Below are 22,234 nucleotides of genomic sequence, written 5' to 3' on the forward strand. Positions count from 1 at the left end.
TAGAACTAAGAGATATTGAATAATGTGAGGATATGACAATGAGACAACACCCAATTGACATAAATACCCAGAAGGCATCTAATGTACGTAATAACTGTCATCCCCCCTTTTTTCTTCCAATCTTACCTTATACATTCTTAATCAGTTTGATCCTAATATTATAATGAACCTGTGTATTCCAATGCATTTACTTATTTATATTTACTTTGATTATACACCTTTTCACAATGATGGGGGTTTATAGAAAGGGATTGTACATTCAGTTTTTATGAGGGGATAATTACATAGACATCGTCCTTGGTGATAGGGAGATGATCACAAATATGCATTTGAATGTGCAATTTGTCATCAGCTTGTCCTTTTTTCATTGAATACTTTAACGGTCTATTTTGAGGTTTAAATACAGTTCAACACGAATTTTTAGAAAGTTATAAACTAGTGTGTATTTAATTGTTTGTTTTTTTCTCTCTCTCAAGAAAATGGAAAATTCTAGAATGTTATGTTTTAATTTTAAGAAGTACAATATTTTATTTCTTAGCACCTTTTTTAAAGTGATGTGAAATGTATACATATTTTACAAAATATTATGATTTTCCAGTATAAACACTTGGTAAAAGAGTAAATACATAACCATTCTTAGTAAATATTTTTAAAACTAAATTCTTAATAAGTTGATTAGTTAACCACTTTTGAAGTTGTTAGATTTTTTTTAAATTTCATCGAGGTATATTTTACAAGGTGTATAAGGGTTAATTTATCATAGAACCAAATGAGACAGACACAGGGGTTTAAGAATTACTAGGGCTGGTGGAAGTTAAGTCACATGGAGTGGGAACAGAAACCAAATTCTTATCCCATCTAATCAAACACATACTTGTGTGGCCAGATATGTGGATTATGGGTGAATTTGATTGAATTGAAAGATATATCATTATGCCATTTGCAGTGAAGTCTGAATGGGCAGTCATCTAGATACATTCACATAGAAGACCAACATTCCTACAAATTTAACTTACATATAAGTAATAAATCACATGACAGTGAACATGAAATCAGATAATTCTCTCTGATAAATATGTATTATTGGTGGTTAATGTATGTTATCATTGGATTAACTGGGAGCTAATTGTGTTATTGAAGCCTAGTTTAATATCCAGCAGCAAATATTTCATATATTTTCAATGCGAGAACATGCTTAAAAGCTAATGTTTTAATTACATAAATATTAAAAGAGAAGTATTTGGCAGAGTACAATTTGAGCTCACCAGAATATATCTAAACACATTATCAGTACTAATCAGTTGTTTTAAAGACATACATACTCACCTGTTTAACCTCATAAGATATGATATAGGTGATTAATTGATCATATATAAACATGGTTACTGTTTTTGCCATTTCTATGGTAGACAACTTTAATTCTTTTTTTTCCAAAGTGACAACTGTTTTTAGAAATGATTGATAAATTATTTTTTGTAAAATATTTTAAAAGGAGATAATATTTAAAGAATAATTTTTTTTGAACAATAAGTTTGCCTTATGAAAAATAGAGTAAAACAAAATCATATTGAAGGTCAGTGCTATACATACAGTACACTGACTAGACAAATGACAGAAGTGATCTCAAGAGTTATCTCTCTGTAAAGAATCAGAAACAAGATTCACAATTCTCATCACAAGAGGCCTCTCCTATATTATCAGCCCACATTTTCTCTGCTGATGTGTGAAGAATGAGGAAGGGGACTTTTAGATAGTTTAACATATATGTATTCTAAGAAATGAAGCTTCCAGAAAGGCACTAGAACAAATATCAGATGTGTTAGATTATAAGACACCAGGAAACATTTATTCAATTTAAAACACCAAAGTTCTTAGAAATTAAGGATGAAAGTAAGGTTATTGAACTATTGTTTGGAAACTGACATGAATATAGACAATAACTTCAGCATCACTATTTGAGAATGTTTTAAAACAGTATATATCCAATCATTTAGTATCTGAACTTAAGTAGAAGTACTAGAACTGTTTACAAGGGGCCTAGATACATAGAGTAATTAGAGTATACATTAAATTCCTGTCTTTTACAGAATATTTGTCAAACCAGCCTTTATTTCCAGCCTATCTCTGCAAGCTTTATTTGTATCTTTTAATTATATCTTTAGCCCCTCATTTGTATTGCCTCACAACTGGAATTAATTAAACAATTGTATCTCTTTACAGGACACTGGTCAGACGAGTCCTAGAAGTTTATTAACAGATGATAGTGAGGATGATGTCTCCGAGCTGGAACTATCTACAGGGAACAAAGATACATTCATTTTAGAGGTACAGTAATGTGTAAATATAGATTCCTCAACTGTTTTCATTGGAATGTAACCTTTTTCTGCTCTAGACAGTTTATTTGTTTACTTTCAAATCATTGATGTGAGGCTTGTTAATATTTTTCTGTCTGACATATACTAATACCTTAGATTCAGTGGAGATGAGGTATGCCATTGCCAATGAGAACACACTAAACCAAAGACCAAATGACATAGAAGTAAACTGTATGGCCTTTAACAATGAGCAAAGCCATAACACACAGTCAGCTATAAAAAGCCCTGAAATGACAAAAGTAAAACAATTCAAACAAGAAAACTAATGGACTGATTAGAGTACAAAATACTGAATGATTTTTTTTTTATTATACAGCAACTAACAACAACCACAGAATTATATCTGTTTCTCTTATACTTTCAGTGACATTTAGGCATCATTTCACTTCACAATGGATGAAAAAGGGAACCACATATTGGTTATTGAAAAGATAATTCACCTAAGAATGAGAGATAACATTTTGTTTTTACATTTTACATGAAACCTGATTTGTAGCCACTGACTAATATAAATGAATTATTTGCTCAAAGATTCCCCTCTTCTATAAAGACAGATCTATCAAATTATGAAGATATAAAAAAGAAGATGTGGTATGATTGCCAATGAGACAACTGTCCACAAAAGACCAAAATAACACAGAAATTAACAACTATAGGTCACCGTACGGCCTTCAACAATGAGCAAAGCCCATACCGCATAGTCAGCAATAAAAGGCCCCGATATGACAATGTAAAACAATTCAAATGAGAAAACTAACGGTCTTATTTATATAAAACAATGGAAAAAAAACAAATATGTAACACATAAACAAACGACAACCACTGAATTACAGGCTCCTGATAGTCCGATTTATATACTTGTCTTGGAAAAGCCACCTAGAAAATCAATCATCATTTCATTAAGGGAGACAATTTGTAACAAGAAAAAAATAACATTAGATAGATTTTTTTATTATAGGTGGATGACACTAGGGACCAAAACATTGCTTCGTTACTGCGAGATTCTGTCTTGCCTGATTGGGTCCAGATGTGTAACACACAGAAAATGCCTGGGACTACGGACCAAAATATGATTTGTAATTTACAGGTAACTCACAATTGTTTCTGTTTCTGAACAAACTTATAAATCAGTTACTTAATTAATATAAGAAAAGATATTTTACAAAAGCTGATATTTGTTGACAGACATTAGACTGTTAATACATTACAAGCAACTACAATTATTTATCAGAAAACTACAATGAAAGTATAAAGGTAATGGGGCTGCAATGCTACTTTAAGGGTCTCAGTTTATGGATAGCATATTTTTAGTTATGATTTTTAGGTAAAAAAAATATCATAATTTCTAAATTCTACCTCTTCCTTCTGATGTATTAAGGAGACTAATTTTGGGTGTTGTGGTTTTTTATTTGATTTGATTTTTAGCTCACCTGGCCCTTCAAGTGAGCTTTTCTCATCACTTGCCGTCTGTTGTCCGTCGTCTGTAAACTTTTACTAAAATCTTCTCCTCTGAACTACTGGGCCAAATTTTACCAAACTTGGTCACAATCATTATTAGAGTATCTAGTTCAAAAAAAGTGTCCGGCGATCAGGCCAACTAACCAAGATGGCTGCCATGGCTAAAAATAGAACATGGGGTAAAAATGAAGATTTTGGCTTATAACTCTTAAACCAAAGCATTTACAGCACATCTGACAGAGGTAAAAGTGTTAATCAGGTGAAGATCTATCTGCTCTGAAATTTTCAGATGAATCAGACAACCCGTTATTAGGTTGCTGCCCCAGAATTGGTAATTTTATGGAAATTTTGTCGTTTTTAGTTATTATCTTGAATATTATTATAGATAGAGATAAACTGTAAACAGCAATAATGTACAGCAAAGTAAGAGCTACAAATAAGTCAACATGACCAAAATGGTCAGTTGACCCCTTAAGGAGTTATTGCCCTTTATAGTCAATTTTTAACAGTTTTTTGTAAATTTTTGTAATCTTACAAAAATGTTCTCCTCTGAAACTACTAGGGTATCTTGTTTAAAAAATGTGTCTGGTGACTCTGCCTGCGAAACAAGATGGCTGACATGGCTAAAAATAGTACATAGGGTAAAATGCAGTTTTTGGCTCATATCTCTGAAACCACAGCATTTAGAGTAAATCTGCTGGGATAAAATTGTTCATTAAGTCAACATCTATCTGCTCTACAATTTTCAGACCAATTGGGCAACTTGTTGTTGGGTTGCTGCCCCTGAATTGGTAATTTTAAGAAAATTTTGCAGCTTTTGGTTATTATCTTGAATATTATTATAGATAGAGATAAACTGTAAACAGCAATAATGTAGCAAAGTAAAAGCTACAAATAAGTCAACATGACCAAAGTGGTTTGGCGGCCGCTGCTTGAAGCCCCCAAGAGAGGGGGGTTGGGGGGCACAGCCCGCCGCCGATTTTTTTCTCGGTAAAATGGCTAAAAATAACCCGTATTCCTTCGATTTCCTTACTTTTAGAAACATCAGTATTGCTTGAACCTGGAAGCAATTTTTATGCAAAAGCAAGCTGTCTGAGCCTGAGATTGCTGTTTGGGGTAAGCCAAGGCTCCGTCTTGATGGCCGTACTTTGACCTATAATTATTAACATTTAATACTTTGTGACCGCCAATTTTTTTCTCTAAAATGTCTAAAAATCACCCGTTTCCTTCGATTTCCTTACTTTAAGAAACACATCAGTATTGCTGGATCCTGGAAGCAATTTTTATGCAAACAATTATTATCTGTATTTAAAGATAATTTTGTTAGAAATCAAACTGGTAAGTTTAAAAAAAAAAACATATAAAGCAAGATCATAGAACGCAAGATATTTTTTTTTTATCGAGGACCTTGAATTTCAATATCGCTGTAAGCTGAACAGACATGTATATAACTACAACCAGGGACTTTCTATTCTAAGTATATACTTAGTATAGGAAGTCCCTGCTACAACGAATGGGAGTGTATAACTGCTAAGGCATTGACCATAATGTTCTCGTACGATCGGGTGACGTTAAGAAAAAAGATCCAACAGCTGATTCAGCCGGTAACAAATTTCCGATATCATAAAAGATTCACAATACGAAGGGAACTTCCTCTGCTTAATTGAGCCCCTAAAAGAATGTGAATAGTTAAGTTTTATTCAAAATTGTCGAAAGCAAAGTTTCATGTTTTATCGTACGAATATATACTGTATAACAGACAGACGGCCACACGAAAAACTAAATAAAACTATACTGAAACGGTTAACTTTCGATCAAAAATCTGGAAAATGACAGATATATCACGTATAATGATAACACTGTTAAAACTGTAAACTTGTGTTGTTTATAATATAAATTCAAGTTCTTTGTGTACATATTTCATTTTATTACTTCAAAAAAAACATTTTGTGTAGAAATTTCAGGGGAGGCATTGTTGCCTCCCCCTGCCTCATAGGTAGTTACGGCCCTGACCTAAATGTATGTCCTTTACAGAACTTAAAGTTGATAAAAGATGCAAGAATATATGTTTTATGTCCAAAGATGGTATGTTTTTTATTTTTTTAGATGTTTACCCAGGTTTTGCGGAGAGAGTTTAACCCTGCTGTAACAAGTAACAGTGCACTGTCAGATATGTTTGAGAACCTCATTAGGGTAAGTAGGAATAAATATTGAACACTTTTAATCTTATATATAAGAGCATGTGTTATAATTGTAGATGAGAAATGGATCCACTACCAGGTACCATACAACTTGGATATACTATACATGGTTGATTACGGTTTAGCAAGAAATTTAAACAGACTTCAATTTACCATAATTATAATTTTTTATCGAAATTTTTTATGTCATTTGGCATGAGCATCAGTAACAAATTTTAATCTTAACATCCAAAATATGCTTGTGTCCTAAGTAACAGTTTATAAGTTTCATAGTTATTGATAAATTTAGTAACCTTCAGTTGTAATAAGAGTTTGGATTTGGTTTACCCTCTTATAATGAAATTATGTCTTGTGGTCTAGAAGAACTTATGAGGCCTTTTTATCTGAAGATCAGATACAGAACTCTAGAAACCATTACAAAGTTGTTGTTTTTTTATTTACAGAAAATTTGTTTCAAGTTGAGAAAAATGGCTCCCTGTTGTGTGTGTAATCTGGACTTTAACATAGACCTTCCAGAGGAAAATGAAATACAGGTATGGAATTATAAATTTAGTTTGTCTAAATAAGTCGAGTTTGGAGTTCATAAAGAACAAAAGTTTTTTTTTTCTCACATAATCTGTGAAAATGATTAAACCGGAAGAAATTTCTTTCTCATTTGTAGTGTGATTTCTTGAATTTTGCACAACATAGAGCAGAAATGTCAACAATTTCCTATTTATTAAGAACATTTTTTATTCATTCAAAACAACTTGTGGTGAATTAAAATTTTTCCCTAAGAGTTATTTCAATACAACCATAAAAAAACAGGGAATCGACATATATGCTTCACTAGTGACGTCTTTCCTGATACGCATGTAAAACAAAAAATATGGTAAGTCTCATTCTGTGATATCATAAAAAGTCACATCAGAAAGATACCAAAACATTAAGAAAAATTCAAAACAGAAAGTCCTTTATCATATGGCAGAATCAAAAGCCCCAACAACAAATGGAAAACAACTGTCATATTCCTGACTTGGTAAGGCATTGCCCTTATGGTAGATTAAACCTGGTTTTATAGCGAGCTAAACCTCTCAAAGAGAAAGGAGGTATAAATTTTGTGTACACAGATATTCCAAAATAGCCAACCAAATTATGGTAACCATGGTTTACTTAAAATGTTCTTTTGAAGAGGATGAATGAAGCTTTAAGATTGAGAAGCTTGATTAAATTATTTCTTTCTTTTAATCAGCATCCTCAGCATATATTTTCTACTGGGATACTCCACATTCAGAGATTATTGGAATGTTGCTTCATAGATATAGAAAGTGGAAATTTTACGTCTTCTCTCTGTTTGAAGTTTATTTGTCAATGTCTATTCCATGTGATTAAAAGTTGTTTTTCAGGTTTAACCCATCCAGATTAATTTAATTTGACTATACATTCTTCTTTTATGATTTCAGATTAATTTAACAGGAGTGTGTATTGGTTTATCTGATGTTTGGACTATGTATTTTCCTTTGTGATTTCAGATAAATTTAACAGGAGTATGTATTGGTTTATCTGATGTTTCCACCAGAACTTCTTCTGTACTTGATTTACCTACAGTCAGCAAAAGTAGTTTGCTGAAAACAGGTTTGTTAATACAACACAAGTTTGAAAACCTGAATGTTTAACAGTGATAATCTTTTCAATACAATGATCAATTGATTTTTGGTGATTATACATAAAAGTGACAAATACTTCATACTGTAAGTTCAGAAATAATTGGGTGCATTTATTATTACAATTTTTGAAGAATTGACAATATTGACACAAATGTATGATTTATTATTGCAATTTCTGAAACATATGTAAACAGACATATGTATCTGATATCAGAATGCCACTTTTTATGCCCCATTTATGGGCATTATGTTTTCTGGTCTCTGCGACCGTCGGTCCGTCCCGCTTCAGGTTAAAGTTTTGGTTATAGATTTTGGTTGAGGTAGTTATTGATGAAGTTGAGGTCCAATCAACTTGAAACTTAGTACACATATTTCCTATGATATGATCTTTCTAATTTTAATGCCAAATTAGAGATTTTCCTCCATTTTCATGATCCACTGAACATAGAAAATGATAGTGCGGATGGGGCATCCATGTACTCGGGACACATTCTTGTTATCATTGCAATACTCACACAGTTGCAATATTGGCAAAAAAACACATATGTTTGTGTTCACTCTACAGCCCTAAAGCCTAGGTGTAATATCAAAATTCTTAATTGTAGTTAAACTGTTGCAAACTTTAAAGGTATAAAATTTGTTCCTATTCATTTTCCTATTTAGTTGTATTTTGCAGTGATTGGTTAATTCCACTTATCTTTGTACATCTTGTTACAGCTGTAAGTGAAACAAGTAAAGGTAGTGAACAAGAGGACATGATGTTTCAGATGGAAGAGTTGTCAGACAGTTCATCGTGTAGTATACAGGGGCTTCTGAAGGGTAAATATTCCTAGGGTGAGACAGTTCATCGTGTAGTATACAGGGGCTTCTGAAGGGTAAATATTCCCAGAGTCAGACAGTTCATCGTGTAGTATACAGGGGCTTCTGAAGGGTAAATATTCCTAGGGTGAGACAGTTCATCGTGTAGTATACAGGGGCTTCTGAAGGGTAAATATTCCTAGGGTCAGACAGTTCATCTTGTAGTATACAGGGGCTTCTGAAGGGTAAATATCCCTAGGGTGAGACAGTTCATCGTGTAGTATACAGGGGCTTCTGAAGGGTAAATATTCCTAGGGTCAGACAGTTCATCTTGTAGTATACAGGGGCTTCTGAAGGGTAAATATTCCTAGGGTGAGACAGTTCATTGTGTAGTATACAGGGGCTTCTGAAGGGTAAATATTCCTAGGGTCAGACAGTTCATCGTGTAGTATACAGGGGCTTCTGAAGGGTAAATATTCCTAGGGTGAGACAGATCATCGTGTAGTATACAGGGCCTTCTGAAGGGTAAATATTCCTAGGGTGAGACAGTTCATCGTGTAGTATACAGGGGCTTCTGAAGGGTAAATATTCCTAGGGTCAGACAGTTCATGGTGTAGTATACAGGGGCTTCTGAAGGGTAAATATTCCTAGGGTGAGACAGTTCATTGTGTAGTATACAGGGGCTTCTGAAGGGTAAATATTCCTAGGGTGAGACAGATCATCGTGTAGTATACAGGGGCTTCTGAAGGGTAAATATTCCTAGGGTGAGACAGTTCATGGTGTAGTATACAGGGGCTTCTGAAGGGTAAATATTCCTAGGTGAGACAGTTCATTGTGTAGTATACAGGGGCTTCTGAAGGGTAAATATTCCTAGGGTGAGACAGTTCATTGTGTAGTATACAGGGGCTTCTGAAGGGTAAATATTCCTAGGGTGAGACAGATCATCGTGTAGTATACAGGGGCTTCTGAAGGGTAAATATTCCTAGGGTGAGACAGATCATCGTGTAGTATACAGGGGCTTCTGAAGGGTAAATATTCCTAGGGTCAGACAGTTCATCGTGTAGTATACAGGGGCTTCTGAAGGGTAAATATTCCTATGGTCAGACAGTTCATCGTGTAGTATACAGGGCCTTCTGAAGGGTAAATATTCCTAGGGTGAGACAGATCATCGTGTAGTATACAGGGGCTTCTGAAGGGTAAATATTCCCAGAGTCAGACAGTTCATCGTGTAGTATACAGGGGCTTCTGAAGGGTAAATATTCCTAGGGTCAGACAGTTCATCGTGTAGTATACAGGGGCTTCTGAAGGGTAAATATTCCTATGGTGAGACAGTTCATCGTGTAGTATACAGGGGCTTCTGAAGGGTAAATATTCCTAGGGTCAGACAGTTCATCGTGTAGTATACAGGGGCTTCTGAAGGGTAAATATTCCTAGGGTCAGACAGTTCATCGTGTAGTATACAGGGGCTTCTGAAGGGTAAATATTCCCAGAGTCAGACAGTTCATCGTGTAGTATACAGGGGCTTCTGAAGGGTAAATATTCCTAGGGTCAGACAGTTCATCGTGTAGTATACAGGGGCTTCTGAAGGGTAAATATTCCTATGGTGAGACAGTTCATCGTGTAGTATACAGGGGCTTCTGAAGGGTAAATATTCCCAGAGTCAGACAGTTCATCGTGTAGTATACAGGGGCTTCTGAAGGGTAAATATTCCCAGAGTCAGACAGTTCATCGTGTAGTATACAGGGGCTTCTGAAGGGTAAATATTACTATGGTCAGACAGTTCATCGTGTAGTATACAGGGGCTTCTGAAGGGTAAATATTCCTATGGTCAGACAGTTCATCGTGTAGTATACAGGGGCTTCTGAAGGGTAAATATTCCCAGAGTCAGACAGTTCATCGTGTAGTATACAGGGGCTTCTGAAGGGTAAATATTCCTAGGGTCAGACAGTTCATCGTGTAGTATACAGGGGCTTCTGAAGGGTAAATATTCCTATGGTGAGACAGTTCATCGTGTAGTATACAGGGCTTCTGAAGGGTAAATATTCCTAGGGTCAGACAGTTCATCGTGTAGTATACAGGGGCTTCTGAAGGGTAAATATTCCTAGGGTGAGACAGTTCATCGTGTAGTATACAGGGGCTTCTGAAGGGTAAATATTCCTAGGGTCAGACAGTTCATCGTGTAGTATACAGGGGCTTCTGAAGGGTAAATATTCCTATGGTGAGACAGTTCATCGTGTAGTATACAGGGGCTTCTGAAGGGTAAATATTCCTATGGTCAGACAGTTCATCGTGTAGTATACAGGGGCTTCTGAAGGGTAAATATTCCCAGAGTCAGACAGTTCATCGTGTAGTATACAGGGGCTTCTGAAGGGTAAATATTCCTAGGGTCAGACAGTTCATCGTGTAGTATACAGGGGCTTCTGAAGGGTAAATATTCCTATGGTGAGACAGTTCATCGTGTAGTATACAGGGGCTTCTGAAGGGTAAATATTCCTAGGGTCAGACAGTTCATCGTGTAGTATACAGGGGCTTCTGAAGGGTAAATATTCCTAGGGTGAGACAGTTCATCGTGTAGTATACAGGGGCTTCTGAAGGGTAAATATCCCTAGGGTGAGACAGTTCATCGTGTAGTATACAGGGGCTTCTGAAGGGTAAATATTCCTAGGGTGAGACAGTTCATCGTGTAGTATACAGGGGCTTCTGAAGGGTAAATATTCCTAGGGTGAGACAGTTCATCGTGTAGTATACAGGGGCTTCTGAAGGGTAAATATTCCTAGGGTGAGACAGTTCATCGTGTAGTATACAGGGGCTTCTGAAGGGTAAATATTCCTAGGGTCAGACAGTTCATCGTGTAGTATACAGGGGCTTCTGAAGGGTAAATATTCCTATGGTGAGACAGTTCATCGTGTAGTATACAGGGGCTTCTGAAGGGTAAATATTCCTATGGTCAGACAGTTCATCGTGTAGTATACAGAGGCTTCTGAAGGGTAAATATTCCTAGGTGAGACAGTTCATCGTGTAGTATACAGGGGCTTCTGAAGGGTAAATATTCCTAGGGTCAGACAGTTCATCGTGTAGTATACAGGGGCTTCTGAAGGGTAAATATTCCTAGGGTCAGACAGTTCATCGTGTAGTATACAGGGGCTTCTGAAGGGTAAATATTCCTAGGGTGAGACAGTTCATAGTGTAGTATACAGGGGCTTCTGAAGGGTAAATATTCCTAGGGTCAGACAGTTCATCGTGTAGTATACAGGGGCTTCTGAAGGGTAAATATTCCTAGGGTCAGACAGTTCATCGTGTAGTATACAGGGGCTTCTGAAGGGTAAATATTCCTATGGTGAGACAGTTCATCGTGTAGTATACAGGGGCTTCTGAAGGGTAAATATTCCTATGGTCAGACAGTTCATCGTGTAGTATACAGGGGCTTCTGAAGGGTAAATATTCCTAGGGTCAGACAGTTCATCGTGTAGTATACAGGGGCTTCTGAAGGGTAAATATTCCTAGGGTCAGACAGTTCATCGTGTAGTATACAGGGGCTTCTGAAGGGTAAATATTCCTTGGGTCAGACAGTTCATCGTGTAGTATACAGGGGCTTCTGAAGGGTAAATATTCCTAGGGTCAGACAGTTCATCGTGTAGTATACAGGGGCTTCTGAAGGGTAAATATTCCTAGGGTCAGACAGTTCATCGTGTAGTATACAGGGGCTTCTGAAGGGTAAATATTCCTAGGGTCAGACAGTTCATCGTGTAGTATACAGGGGCTTCTGAAGGGTAAATATTCCTATGGTGAGACAGTTCATCGTGTAGTATACAGGGGCTTCTGAAGGGTAAATATTCCTAGGGTCAGACAGTTCATCGTGTAGTATACAGGGGCTTCTGAAGGGTAAATATTCCTAGGGTGAGACAGTTCATCGTGTAGTATACAGGGGCTTCTGAAGGGTAAATATTCCTAGGGTCAGACAGTTCATCGTGTAGTATACAGGGGCTTCTGAAGGGTAAATATCCCTAGGGTCAGACAGTTCATCGTGTAGTATACAGGGGCTTCTGAAGGGTAAATATCCCTAGGGTCAGACAGTTCATCGTGTAGTATACAGGGGCTTCTGAAGGGTAAATATCCCTAGGGTCAGACAGTTCATCGTGTAGTATACAGGGGCTTCTGAAGGGTAAATATTCCTATGGTCAGACAGTTCATCGTGTAGTATACAGGGGCTTCTGAAGGGTAAATATTCCTAGGGTCAGACAGTTCATCGTGTAGTATACAGGGGCTTCTGAAGGGTAAATATTCCTAGGGTCAGACAGTTCATCGTGTAGTATACAGGGGCTTCTGAAGGGTAAATATTCCTATGGTCAGACAGTTCATTGTGTAGTATACAGGGGCTTCTGAAGGGTAAATATTCCTATGGTGAGACAGTTCATCGTGTAGTATACAGGGGCTTCTGAAGGGTAAATATTCCTATGGTCAGACAGTTCATCGTGTAGTATACAGGGGCTTCTGAAGGGTAAATATTCCTAGGGTGAGACAGTTCATCGTGTAGTATACAGGGCCTTCTGAAGGGTAAATATTCCTAGGGTCAGACAGTTCATCGTGTAGTATACAGGGGCTTCTGAAGGGTAAATATTCCTAGGGTGAGACAGTTCATGGTGTAGTATACAGGGGCTTCTGAAGGGTAAATATTCCTAGGGTCAGACAGTTCATCGTGTAGTATACAGGGCCTTCTGAAGGGTAAATATTCCTAGGGTCAGACAGTTCATCGTGTAGTATACAGGGGCTTCTGAAGGGTAAATATTCCTAGGGTCAGACAGTTCATGGTGTAGTATACAGGGGCTTCTGAAGGGTAAATATTCCTAGGGTCAGACAGTTCATCGTGTAGTATACAGGGGCTTCTGAAGGGTAAATATTCCTAGGGTGAGACAGTTCATCGTGTAGTATACAGGGCCTTCTGAAGGGTAAATATTCCTAGGGTCAGACAGTTCATCGTGTAGTATACAGGGGCTTCTGAAGGGTAAATATTCCTAGGGTGAGACAGTTCATGGTGTAGTATACAGGGGCTTCTGAAGGGTAAATATTCCTAGGGTCAGACAGTTCATCGTGTAGTATACAGGGGCTTCTGAAGGGTAAATATTCCTATGGTCAGACAGTTCATCGTGTAGTATACAGGGGCTTCTGAAGGGTAAATATTCCTATGGTGAGACAGTTCATCGTGTAGTATACAGGGGCTTCTGAAGGGTAAATATTCCTATGGTCAGACAGTTCATCGTGTAGTATACAGGGGCTTCTGAAGGGTAAATATTCCTAGGGTGAGACAGTTCATCGTGTAGTATACAGGGCCTTCTGAAGGGTAAATATTCCTAGGGTCAGACAGTTCATCGTGTAGTATACAGGGGCTTCTGAAGGGTAAATATTCCTAGGGTGAGACAGTTCATGGTGTAGTATACAGGGGCTTCTGAAGGGTAAATATTCCTAGGGTCAGACAGTTCATCGTGTAGTATACAGGGGCTTCTGAAGGGTAAATATCCCTAGGGTGAGACAGTTCATCGTGTAGTATACAGGGGCTTCTGAAGGGTAAATATTCCTAGGGTCAGACAGTTCATCGTGTAGTATACAGGGGCTTCTGAAGGGTAAATATTCCTAGGGTCAGACAGTTCATCGTGTAGTATACAGGGGCTTCTGAAGGGTAAATATTCCTAGGGTCAGACAGTTCATCGTGTAGTATACAGGGGCTTCTGAAGGGTAAATATTCCTAGGGTCAGACAGTTCATCGTGTAGTATACAGGGGCTTCTGAAGGGTAAATATTCCTATGGTGAGACAGTTCATCGTGTAGTATAGAGGGGCTTCTGAAGGGTAAATATTCCTATGGTGAGACAGTTCATCGTGTAGTATAGAGGGGCTTCTGAAGGGTAAATATTCCTATGGTGAGACAGTTCATCGTGTAGTATACAGGCGCTTCTGAAGGGTAAATATTCCTAGGGTGAGACAGTTCATCGTGTAGTATACAGGGGCTTCTGAAGGGTAAATATTCCTAGGTGAAACAGTTCATGGTGTAGTATACAGGGGCTTCTGAAGGGTAAATATTCCTAGGGTGAGACAGTTCATCGTGTAGTATACAGGGGCTTCTGAAGGGTAAATATTCCTAGGGTGAGACAGTTCATCGTGTAGTATACAGGGGCTTCTGAAGGGTAAATATTCCTAGGGTCAGACAGTTCATCGTGTAGTATAGAGGGGCTTCTGAAGGGTAAATATTCCTATGGTGAGACAGTTCATGGTGTAGTATACAGGGGCTTCTGAAGGGTAAATATTCCTAGGGTCAGACAGTTCATCGTGTAGTATACAGGGGCTTCTGAAGGGTAAATATTCCTAGGGTCAGACAGTTCATCGTGTAGTATACAGGCGCTTCTGAAGGGTAAATATTCCTAGGGTCAGACAGTTCATCGTGTAGTATACAGGGGCTTCTGAAGGATAAATATTCCTATGGTCAGACAGTTCATCGTGTAGTATACAGGGGCTTCTGAAGGGTAAATATCCCTAGGGTCAGACAGTTCATCGTGTAGTATACAGGGGCTTCTGAAGGGTAAATATTCCTATGGTGAGACAGTTCATCGTGTAGTATACAGGGGCTTCTGAAGGGTAAATATTCCTATGGTCAGACAGTTCATCGTGTAGTATACAGGGGCTTCTGAAGGGTAAATATTCCTAGGGTCAGACAGTTCATCGTGTAGTATAGAGGGGCTTCTGAAGGGTAAATATTCCTATGGTGAGACAGTTCATCGTGTAGTATACAGGGGCTTCTGAAGGGTAAATATTCCTATGGTGAGACAGTTCATCGTGTAGTATACAGGGGCTTCTGAAGGGTAAATATTCCTATGGTCAGACAGTTCATCGTGTAGTATACAGGGGCTTCTGAAGGGTAAATATTCCTAGGGTCAGACAGTTCATCGTGTAGTATAGAGGGGCTTCTGAAGGGTAAATATTACTATGGTCAGACAGTTCATCGTGTAGTATACAGGGGCTTCTGAAGGGTAAATATTCCTAGGGTGAGACAGTTCATCGTGTAGTATACAGGGGCTTCTGAAGGGTAAATATTCCCAGAGTCAGACAGTTCATCGTGTAGTATACAGGGGCTTCTGAAGGGTAAATATTCCCAGAGTCAGACAGTTCATCGTGTAGTATACAGGGGCTTCTGAAGGGTAAATATTCCTAGGGTGAGACAGTTCATCGTGTAGTATACATGGGCTTCTGAAGGGTAAATATTCCTATGGTGAGACAGTTCATCGTGTAGTATACAGGGGCTTCTGAAGGGTAAATATTCCTAGGGTGAGACAGTTCATCGTGTAGTATACAGGGGCTTCTGAAGGGTAAATATTCCTAGGTGAGACAGTTCATGGTGTAGTATACAGGGGCTTCTGAAGGGTAAATATTCCTAGGGTGAGACAGTTCATCGTGTAGTATACAGGGGCTTCTGAAGGGTAAATATTCCTAGGGTGAGACAGTTCATCGTGTAGTATACAGGGGCTTCTGAAGGGTAAATATTCCTAGGGTCAGACAGTTCATCGTGTAGTATAGAGGGGCTTCTGAAGGGTAAATATTCCTATGGTGAGACAGTTCATCGTGTAGTATACAGGCGCTTCTGAAGGGTAAATATTCCTAGGGTCAGACAGTTCATCGTGTAGTATACAGGGGCTTCTGAAGGATAAATATTCCTATGGTCAGACAGTTCATCGTGTAGTATACAGGGGCTTCTGAAGGGTAAATATCCCTAGGGTCAGACAGTTCATCGTGTAGTATACAGGGGCTTCTGAAGGGTAAATATTACTATGGTGAGACAGTTCATCGTGTAGTATACAGGGGCTTCTGAAGGGTAAATATTCCTATGGTCAGACAGTTCATCGTGTAGTATACAGGGGCTTCTGAAGGGTAAATATTCCTAGGGTCAGACAGTTCATCGTGTAGTATAGAGGGGCTTCTGAAGGGTAAATATTCCTATGGTGAGACAGTTCATCGTGTAGTATACAGGGGCTTCTGAAGGGTAAATATTCCTAGGGTCAGACAGTTCATCGTGTAGTATACAGGGGCTTCTGAAGGGTAAATATTCCTATGGTCAGACAGTTCATCGTGTAGTATACATGGGCTTCTGAAGGGTAAATATTCCTATGGTGAGACAGTTCATCGTGTAGTATACAGGGGCTTCTGAAGGGTAAATATTCCTAGGGTCAGACAGTTCATCGTGTAGTATACAGGGGCTTCTGAAGGGTAAATATCCCTAGGGTGAGACAGTTCTTCGTGTAGTATACAGGGGCTTCTGAAGGGTAAATATTCCTAGGGTCAGACAGTTCATCGTGTAGTATACAGGGGCTTCTGAAGGGTAAATATCCCTAGGGTGAGACAGTTCATCGTGTAGTATACAGGGGCTTCTGAAGGGTAAATATTCCTAGGGTCAGACAGTTCATCGTGTAGTATACAGGGGCTTCTGAAGGGTAAATATTCCTAGGGTCAGACAGTTCATCATGTAGTATACAGGGGCTTCTGAAGGGTAAATATCCCTAGGGTCAGACAGTTCATCGTGTAGTATACAGGGGCTTCTGAAGGGTAAATATTCCTAGGGTCAGACAGTTCATCATGTAGTATACAGGGGCTTCTGAAGGGTAAATATTCCCAGAGTCAGACAGTTCATCGTGTAGTATACAGGGGCTTCTGAAGGGTAAATATTCCTAGGGTGAGACAGTTCATCGTGTAGTATACATGGGCTTCTGAAGGGTAAATATTCCTATGGTGAGACAGTTCATCGTGTAGTATACAGGGGCTTCTGAAGGGTAAATATTCCTAGGGTGAGACAGTTCATCGTGTAGTATACAGGGGCTTCTGAAGGGTAAATATTCCTAGGTGAGACAGTTCATGGTGTAGTATACAGGGGCTTCTGAAGGGTAAATATTCCTAGGGTCAGACAGTTCATCGTGTAGTATACAGGGGCTTCTGAAGGGTAAATATTCCTAGGGTGAGACAGTTCATCGTGTAGTATACAGGGGCTTCTGAAGGGTAAATATTCCTAGGGTCAGACAGTTCATCGTGTAGTATAGAGGGGCTTCTGAAGGGTAAATATTCCTATGGTGAGACAGTTCATCGTGTAGTATACAGGCGCTTCTGAAGGGTAAATATTCCTAGGGTCAGACAGTTCATCGTGTAGTATACAGGGGCTTCTGAAGGATAAATATTCCTATGGTCAGACAGTTCATCGTGTAGTATACAGGGGCTTCTGAAGGGTAAATATCCCTAGGGTCAGACAGTTCATCGTGTAGTATACAGGGGCTTCTGAAGGGTAAATATGACTATGGTGAGACAGTTCATCGTGTAGTATACAGGGGCTTCTGAAGGGTAAATATTCCTATGGTCAGACAGTTCATCGTGTAGTATACAGGGGCTTCTGAAGGGTAAATATTCCTAGGGTCAGACAGTTCATCGTGTAGTATAGAGGGGCTTCTGAAGGGTAAATATTCCTATGGTGAGACAGTTCATCGTGTAGTATACAGGGGCTTCTGAAGGGTAAATATTCCTAGGGTCAGACAGTTCATCGTGTAGTATACAGGGGCTTCTGAAGGGTAAATATTCCTATGGTCAGACAGTTCATCGTGTAGTATACATGGGCTTCTGAAGGGTAAATATTCCTATGGTGAGACAGTTCATCGTGTAGTATACAGGGGCTTCTGAAGGGTAAATATTCCTAGGGTCAGACAGTTCATCGTGTAGTATACAGGGGCTTCTGAAGGGTAAATATCCCTAGGGTGAGACAGTTCTTCGTGTAGTATACAGGGGCTTCTGAAGGGTAAATATTCCTAGGGTCAGACAGTTCATCGTGTAGTATACAGGGGCTTCTGAAGGGTAAATATCCCTAGGGTGAGACAGTTCATCGTGTAGTATACAGGGGCTTCTGAAGGGTAAATATTCCTAGGGTCAGACAGTTCATCGTGTAGTATACAGGGGCTTCTGAAGGGTAAATATTCCTAGGGTCAGACAGTTCATCGTGTAGTATACAGGGGCTTCTGAAGGGTAAATATTCCTAGGGTCAGACAGTTCATCGTGTAGTATACAGGGGCTTCTGAAGGGTAAATATTCCTAGGGTGAGACAGTTCATCGTGTAGTATACAGGGGCTTCTGAAGGGTAAATATTCCTAGGGTCAGACAGTTCATCATGTAGTATACAGGGGCTTCTGAAGGGTAAATATCCCTAGGGTCAGACAGTTCATCGTGTAGTATACAGGGGCTTCTGAAGGGTAAATATTCCTAGGGTCAGACAGTTCATCATGTAGTATACAGGGGCTTCTGAAGGGTAAATATCCCTAGGGTCAGACAGTTCATCGTGTAGTATACAGGGGCTTCTGAAGGGTAAATATCCCTAGGGTGAGACAGTTCATCGTGTAGTATACAGGGGCTTCTGAAGGGTAAATATTCCTAGGGTCAGACAGTTCATCTTGTAGTATACAGGGGCTTCTGAAGGGTAAATATTCCTAGGGTGAGACAGTTCATTGTGTAGTATACAGGGGCTTCTGAAGGGTAAATATTCCTAGGGTCAGACAGTTCATCGTGTAGTATACAGGGGCTTCTGAAGGGTAAATATTCCTAGGGTGAGACAGATCATCGTGTAGTATACAGGGCCTTCTGAAGGGTAAATATTCCTAGGGTGAGACAGTTCATCGTGTAGTATACAGGGGCTTCTGAAGGGTAAATATTCCTAGGGTGAGACAGTTCATCGTGTAGTATACAGGGGCTTCTGAAGGGTAAATATTCCTAGGGTCAGACAGTTCATCGTGTAGTATACAGGGGCTTCTGAAGGGTAAATATTCCTATGGTGAGACAGTTCATCGTGTAGTATACAGGGGCTTCTGAAGGGTAAATATTCCTATGGTCAGACAGTTCATCGTGTAGTATACAGGGGCTTCTGAAGGGTAAATATTCCTAGGTGAGACAGTTCATCGTGTAGTATACAGGGGCTTCTGAAGGGTAAATATTCCTAGGGTGAGACAGTTCATGGTGTAGTATACAGGGGCTTCTGAAGGGTAAATATTCCTAGGGTCAGACAGTTCATCGTGTAGTATACAGGGGCTTCTGAAGGGTAAATATTACTATGGTGAGACAGTTCATCGTGTAGTATACAGGGGCTTCTGAAGGGTAAATATTCCTAGGGTGAGACAGTTCATCGTGTAGTATACAGGGGCTTCTGAAGGGTAAATATTCCTAGGGTCAGACAGTTCATCGTGTAGTATACAGGGGCTTCTGAAGGGTAAATATTCCTAGGGTCAGACAGATCATCGTGTAGTATACAGGGGCTTCTGAAGGGTAAATATTCCCAGAGTCAGACAGTTCATCGTGTAGTATACAGGGGCTTCTGAAGGGTAAATATTCCCAGAGTCAGACAGTTCATCGTGTAGTATACAGGGGCTTCTGAAGGGTAAATATCCCTAGGGTGAGACAGTTCATCGTGTAGTATACAGGGGCTTCTGAAGGGTAAATATTCCTAGGGTCAGACAGTTCATCTTGTAGTATACAGGGGCTTCTGAAGGGTAAATATTCCTAGGGTGAGACAGTTCATTGTGTAGTATACAGGGGCTTCTGAAGGGTAAATATTCCTAGGGTCAGACAGTTCATCGTGTAGTATACAGGGGCTTCTGAAGGGTAAATATTCCTAGGGTGAGACAGATCATCGTGTAGTATACAGGGCCTTCTGAAGGGTAAATATTCCTAGGGTGAGACAGTTCATCGTGTAGTATACAGGGGCTTCTGAAGGGTAAATATTCCTAGGGTCAGACAGTTCATGGTGTAGTATACAGGGGCTTCTGAAGGGTAAATATTCCTAGGGTGAGACAGTTCATTGTGTAGTATACAGGGGCTTCTGAAGGGTAAATATTCCTAGGGTGAGACAGATCATCGTGTAGTATACAGGGGCTTCTGAAGGGTAAATATTCCTAGGGTGAGACAGTTCATGGTGTAGTATACAGGGGCTTCTGAAGGGTAAATATTCCTAGGTGAGACAGTTCATTGTGTAGTATACAGGGGCTTCTGAAGGGTAAATATTCCTAGGGTGAGACAGTTCATTGTGTAGTATACAGGGGCTTCTGAAGGGTAAATATTCCTAGGGTGAGACAGATCATCGTGTAGTATACAGGGGCTTCTGAAGGGTAAATATTCCTAGGGTGAGACAGATCATCGTGTAGTATACAGGGGCTTCTGAAGGGTAAATATTCCTAGGGTCAGACAGTTCATCGTGTAGTATACAGGGGCTTCTGAAGGGTAAATATTCCTAGGGTCAGACAGTTCATCGTGTAGTCAACAGGGGCTTCTGAAGGGTAAATATTCCTAGGGTGAGACAGATCATCGTGTAGTATACAGGGGCTTCTGAAGGGTAAATATTCCCAGAGTCAGACAGTTCATCGTGTAGTATACAGGGGCTTCTGAAGGGTAAATATTCCTAGGGTCAGACAGTTCATCGTGTAGTATACAGGGGCTTCTGAAGGGTAAATATTCCTATGGTGAGACAGTTCATCGTGTAGTATACAGGGGCTTCTGAAGGGTAAATATTCCTATGGTGAGACAGTTCATCGTGTAGTATACAGGGGCTTCTGAAGGGTAAATATTCCTAGGGTCAGACAGTTCATCGTGTAGTATACAGGGGCTTCTGAAGGGTAAATATTCCTAGGGTCAGACAGTTCATCGTGTAGTATACAGGGGCTTCTGAAGGGTAAATATTCCCAGAGTCAGACAGTTCATCGTGTAGTATACAGGGGCTTCTGAAGGGTAAATATTCCTAGGGTCAGACAGTTCATCGTGTAGTATACAGGGGCTTCTGAAGGGTAAATATTCCTATGGTGAGACAGTTCATCGTGTAGTATACAGGGGCTTCTGAAGGGTAAATATTCCTATGGTCAGACAGTTCATCGTGTAGTATACAGGGGCTTCTGAAGGGTAAATATTCCCAGAGTCAGACAGTTCATCGTGTAGTATACAGGGGCTTCTGAAGGGTAAATATTACTATGGTCAGACAGTTCATCGTGTAGTATACAGGGGCTTCTGAAGGGTAAATATTCCTATGGTCAGACAGTTCATCGTGTAGTATACAGGGGCTTCTGAAGGGTAAATATTCCCAGAGTCAGACAGTTCATCGTGTAGTATACAGGGGCTTCTGAAGGGTAAATATTCCTAGGGTCAGACAGTTCATCGTGTAGTATACAGGGGCTTCTGAAGGGTAAATATTCCTATGGTGAGACAGTTCATCGTGTAGTATACAGGGGCTTCTGAAGGGTAAATATTCCTAGGGTCAGACAGTTCATCGTGTAGTATACAGGGGCTTCTGAAGGGTAAATATTCCTAAGGTGAGACAGTTCATCGTGTAGTATACAGGGGCTTCTGAAGGGTAAATATCCCTAGGGTGAGACAGTTCATCGTGTAGTATACAGGGGCTTCTGAAGGGTAAATATTCCTAGGGTGAGACAGTTCATCGTGTAGTATACAGGGGCTTCTGAAGGGTAAATATTCCTAGGGTGAGACAGTTCATCGTGTAGTATACAGGGGCTTCTGAAGGGTAAATATTCCTAGGGTGAGACAGTTCATCGTGTAGTATACAGGGGCTTCTGAAGGGTAAATATTCCTAGGGTCAGACAGTTCATCGTGTAGTATACAGGGGCTTAAGAAGGGTAAATATTCCTATGGTGAGACAGTTCATCGTGTAGTATACAGGGGCTTCTGAAGGGTAAATATTCCTATGGTCAGACA

At 39.5% G+C, this 22,234-nt stretch overlaps 1 protein-coding gene across 5 annotated transcripts in view; it reads left to right on the plus strand.

Moving 5' to 3' along the window:
• Window positions 1–22,234, plus strand: part of LOC143083829 (C2 domain-containing protein 5-like) — a 119,534-nt gene that overhangs the window by 77,881 nt on the left and 19,419 nt on the right. For 3 of the 5 annotated variants that reach the window (XM_076260205.1, XM_076260206.1, XM_076260208.1), the window contains exons 22-27: window positions 2,221–2,325; window positions 3,334–3,462; window positions 5,940–6,026; window positions 6,478–6,567; window positions 7,546–7,648; window positions 8,398–8,499. In XM_076260205.1, coding sequence (XP_076116320.1) covers window positions 2,221–2,325; window positions 3,334–3,462; window positions 5,940–6,026; window positions 6,478–6,567; window positions 7,546–7,648; window positions 8,398–8,499 — 616 coding nt within the window. Of the gene's footprint in view, window positions 1–2,220; window positions 2,326–3,333; window positions 3,463–5,939; window positions 6,027–6,477; window positions 6,568–7,476; window positions 7,649–8,397; window positions 8,500–22,234 lie in introns of those variants that run through there. The other 2 variants (XM_076260207.1, XM_076260209.1) reach the window with 2 other exon arrangements.

The sequence above is a fragment of the Mytilus galloprovincialis genome, chromosome 7 (genome assembly GCF_965363235.1).
Source record: "Mytilus galloprovincialis chromosome 7, xbMytGall1.hap1.1, whole genome shotgun sequence".
Lineage (NCBI taxonomy): Eukaryota > Metazoa > Mollusca > Bivalvia > Mytilida > Mytilidae > Mytilus > Mytilus galloprovincialis.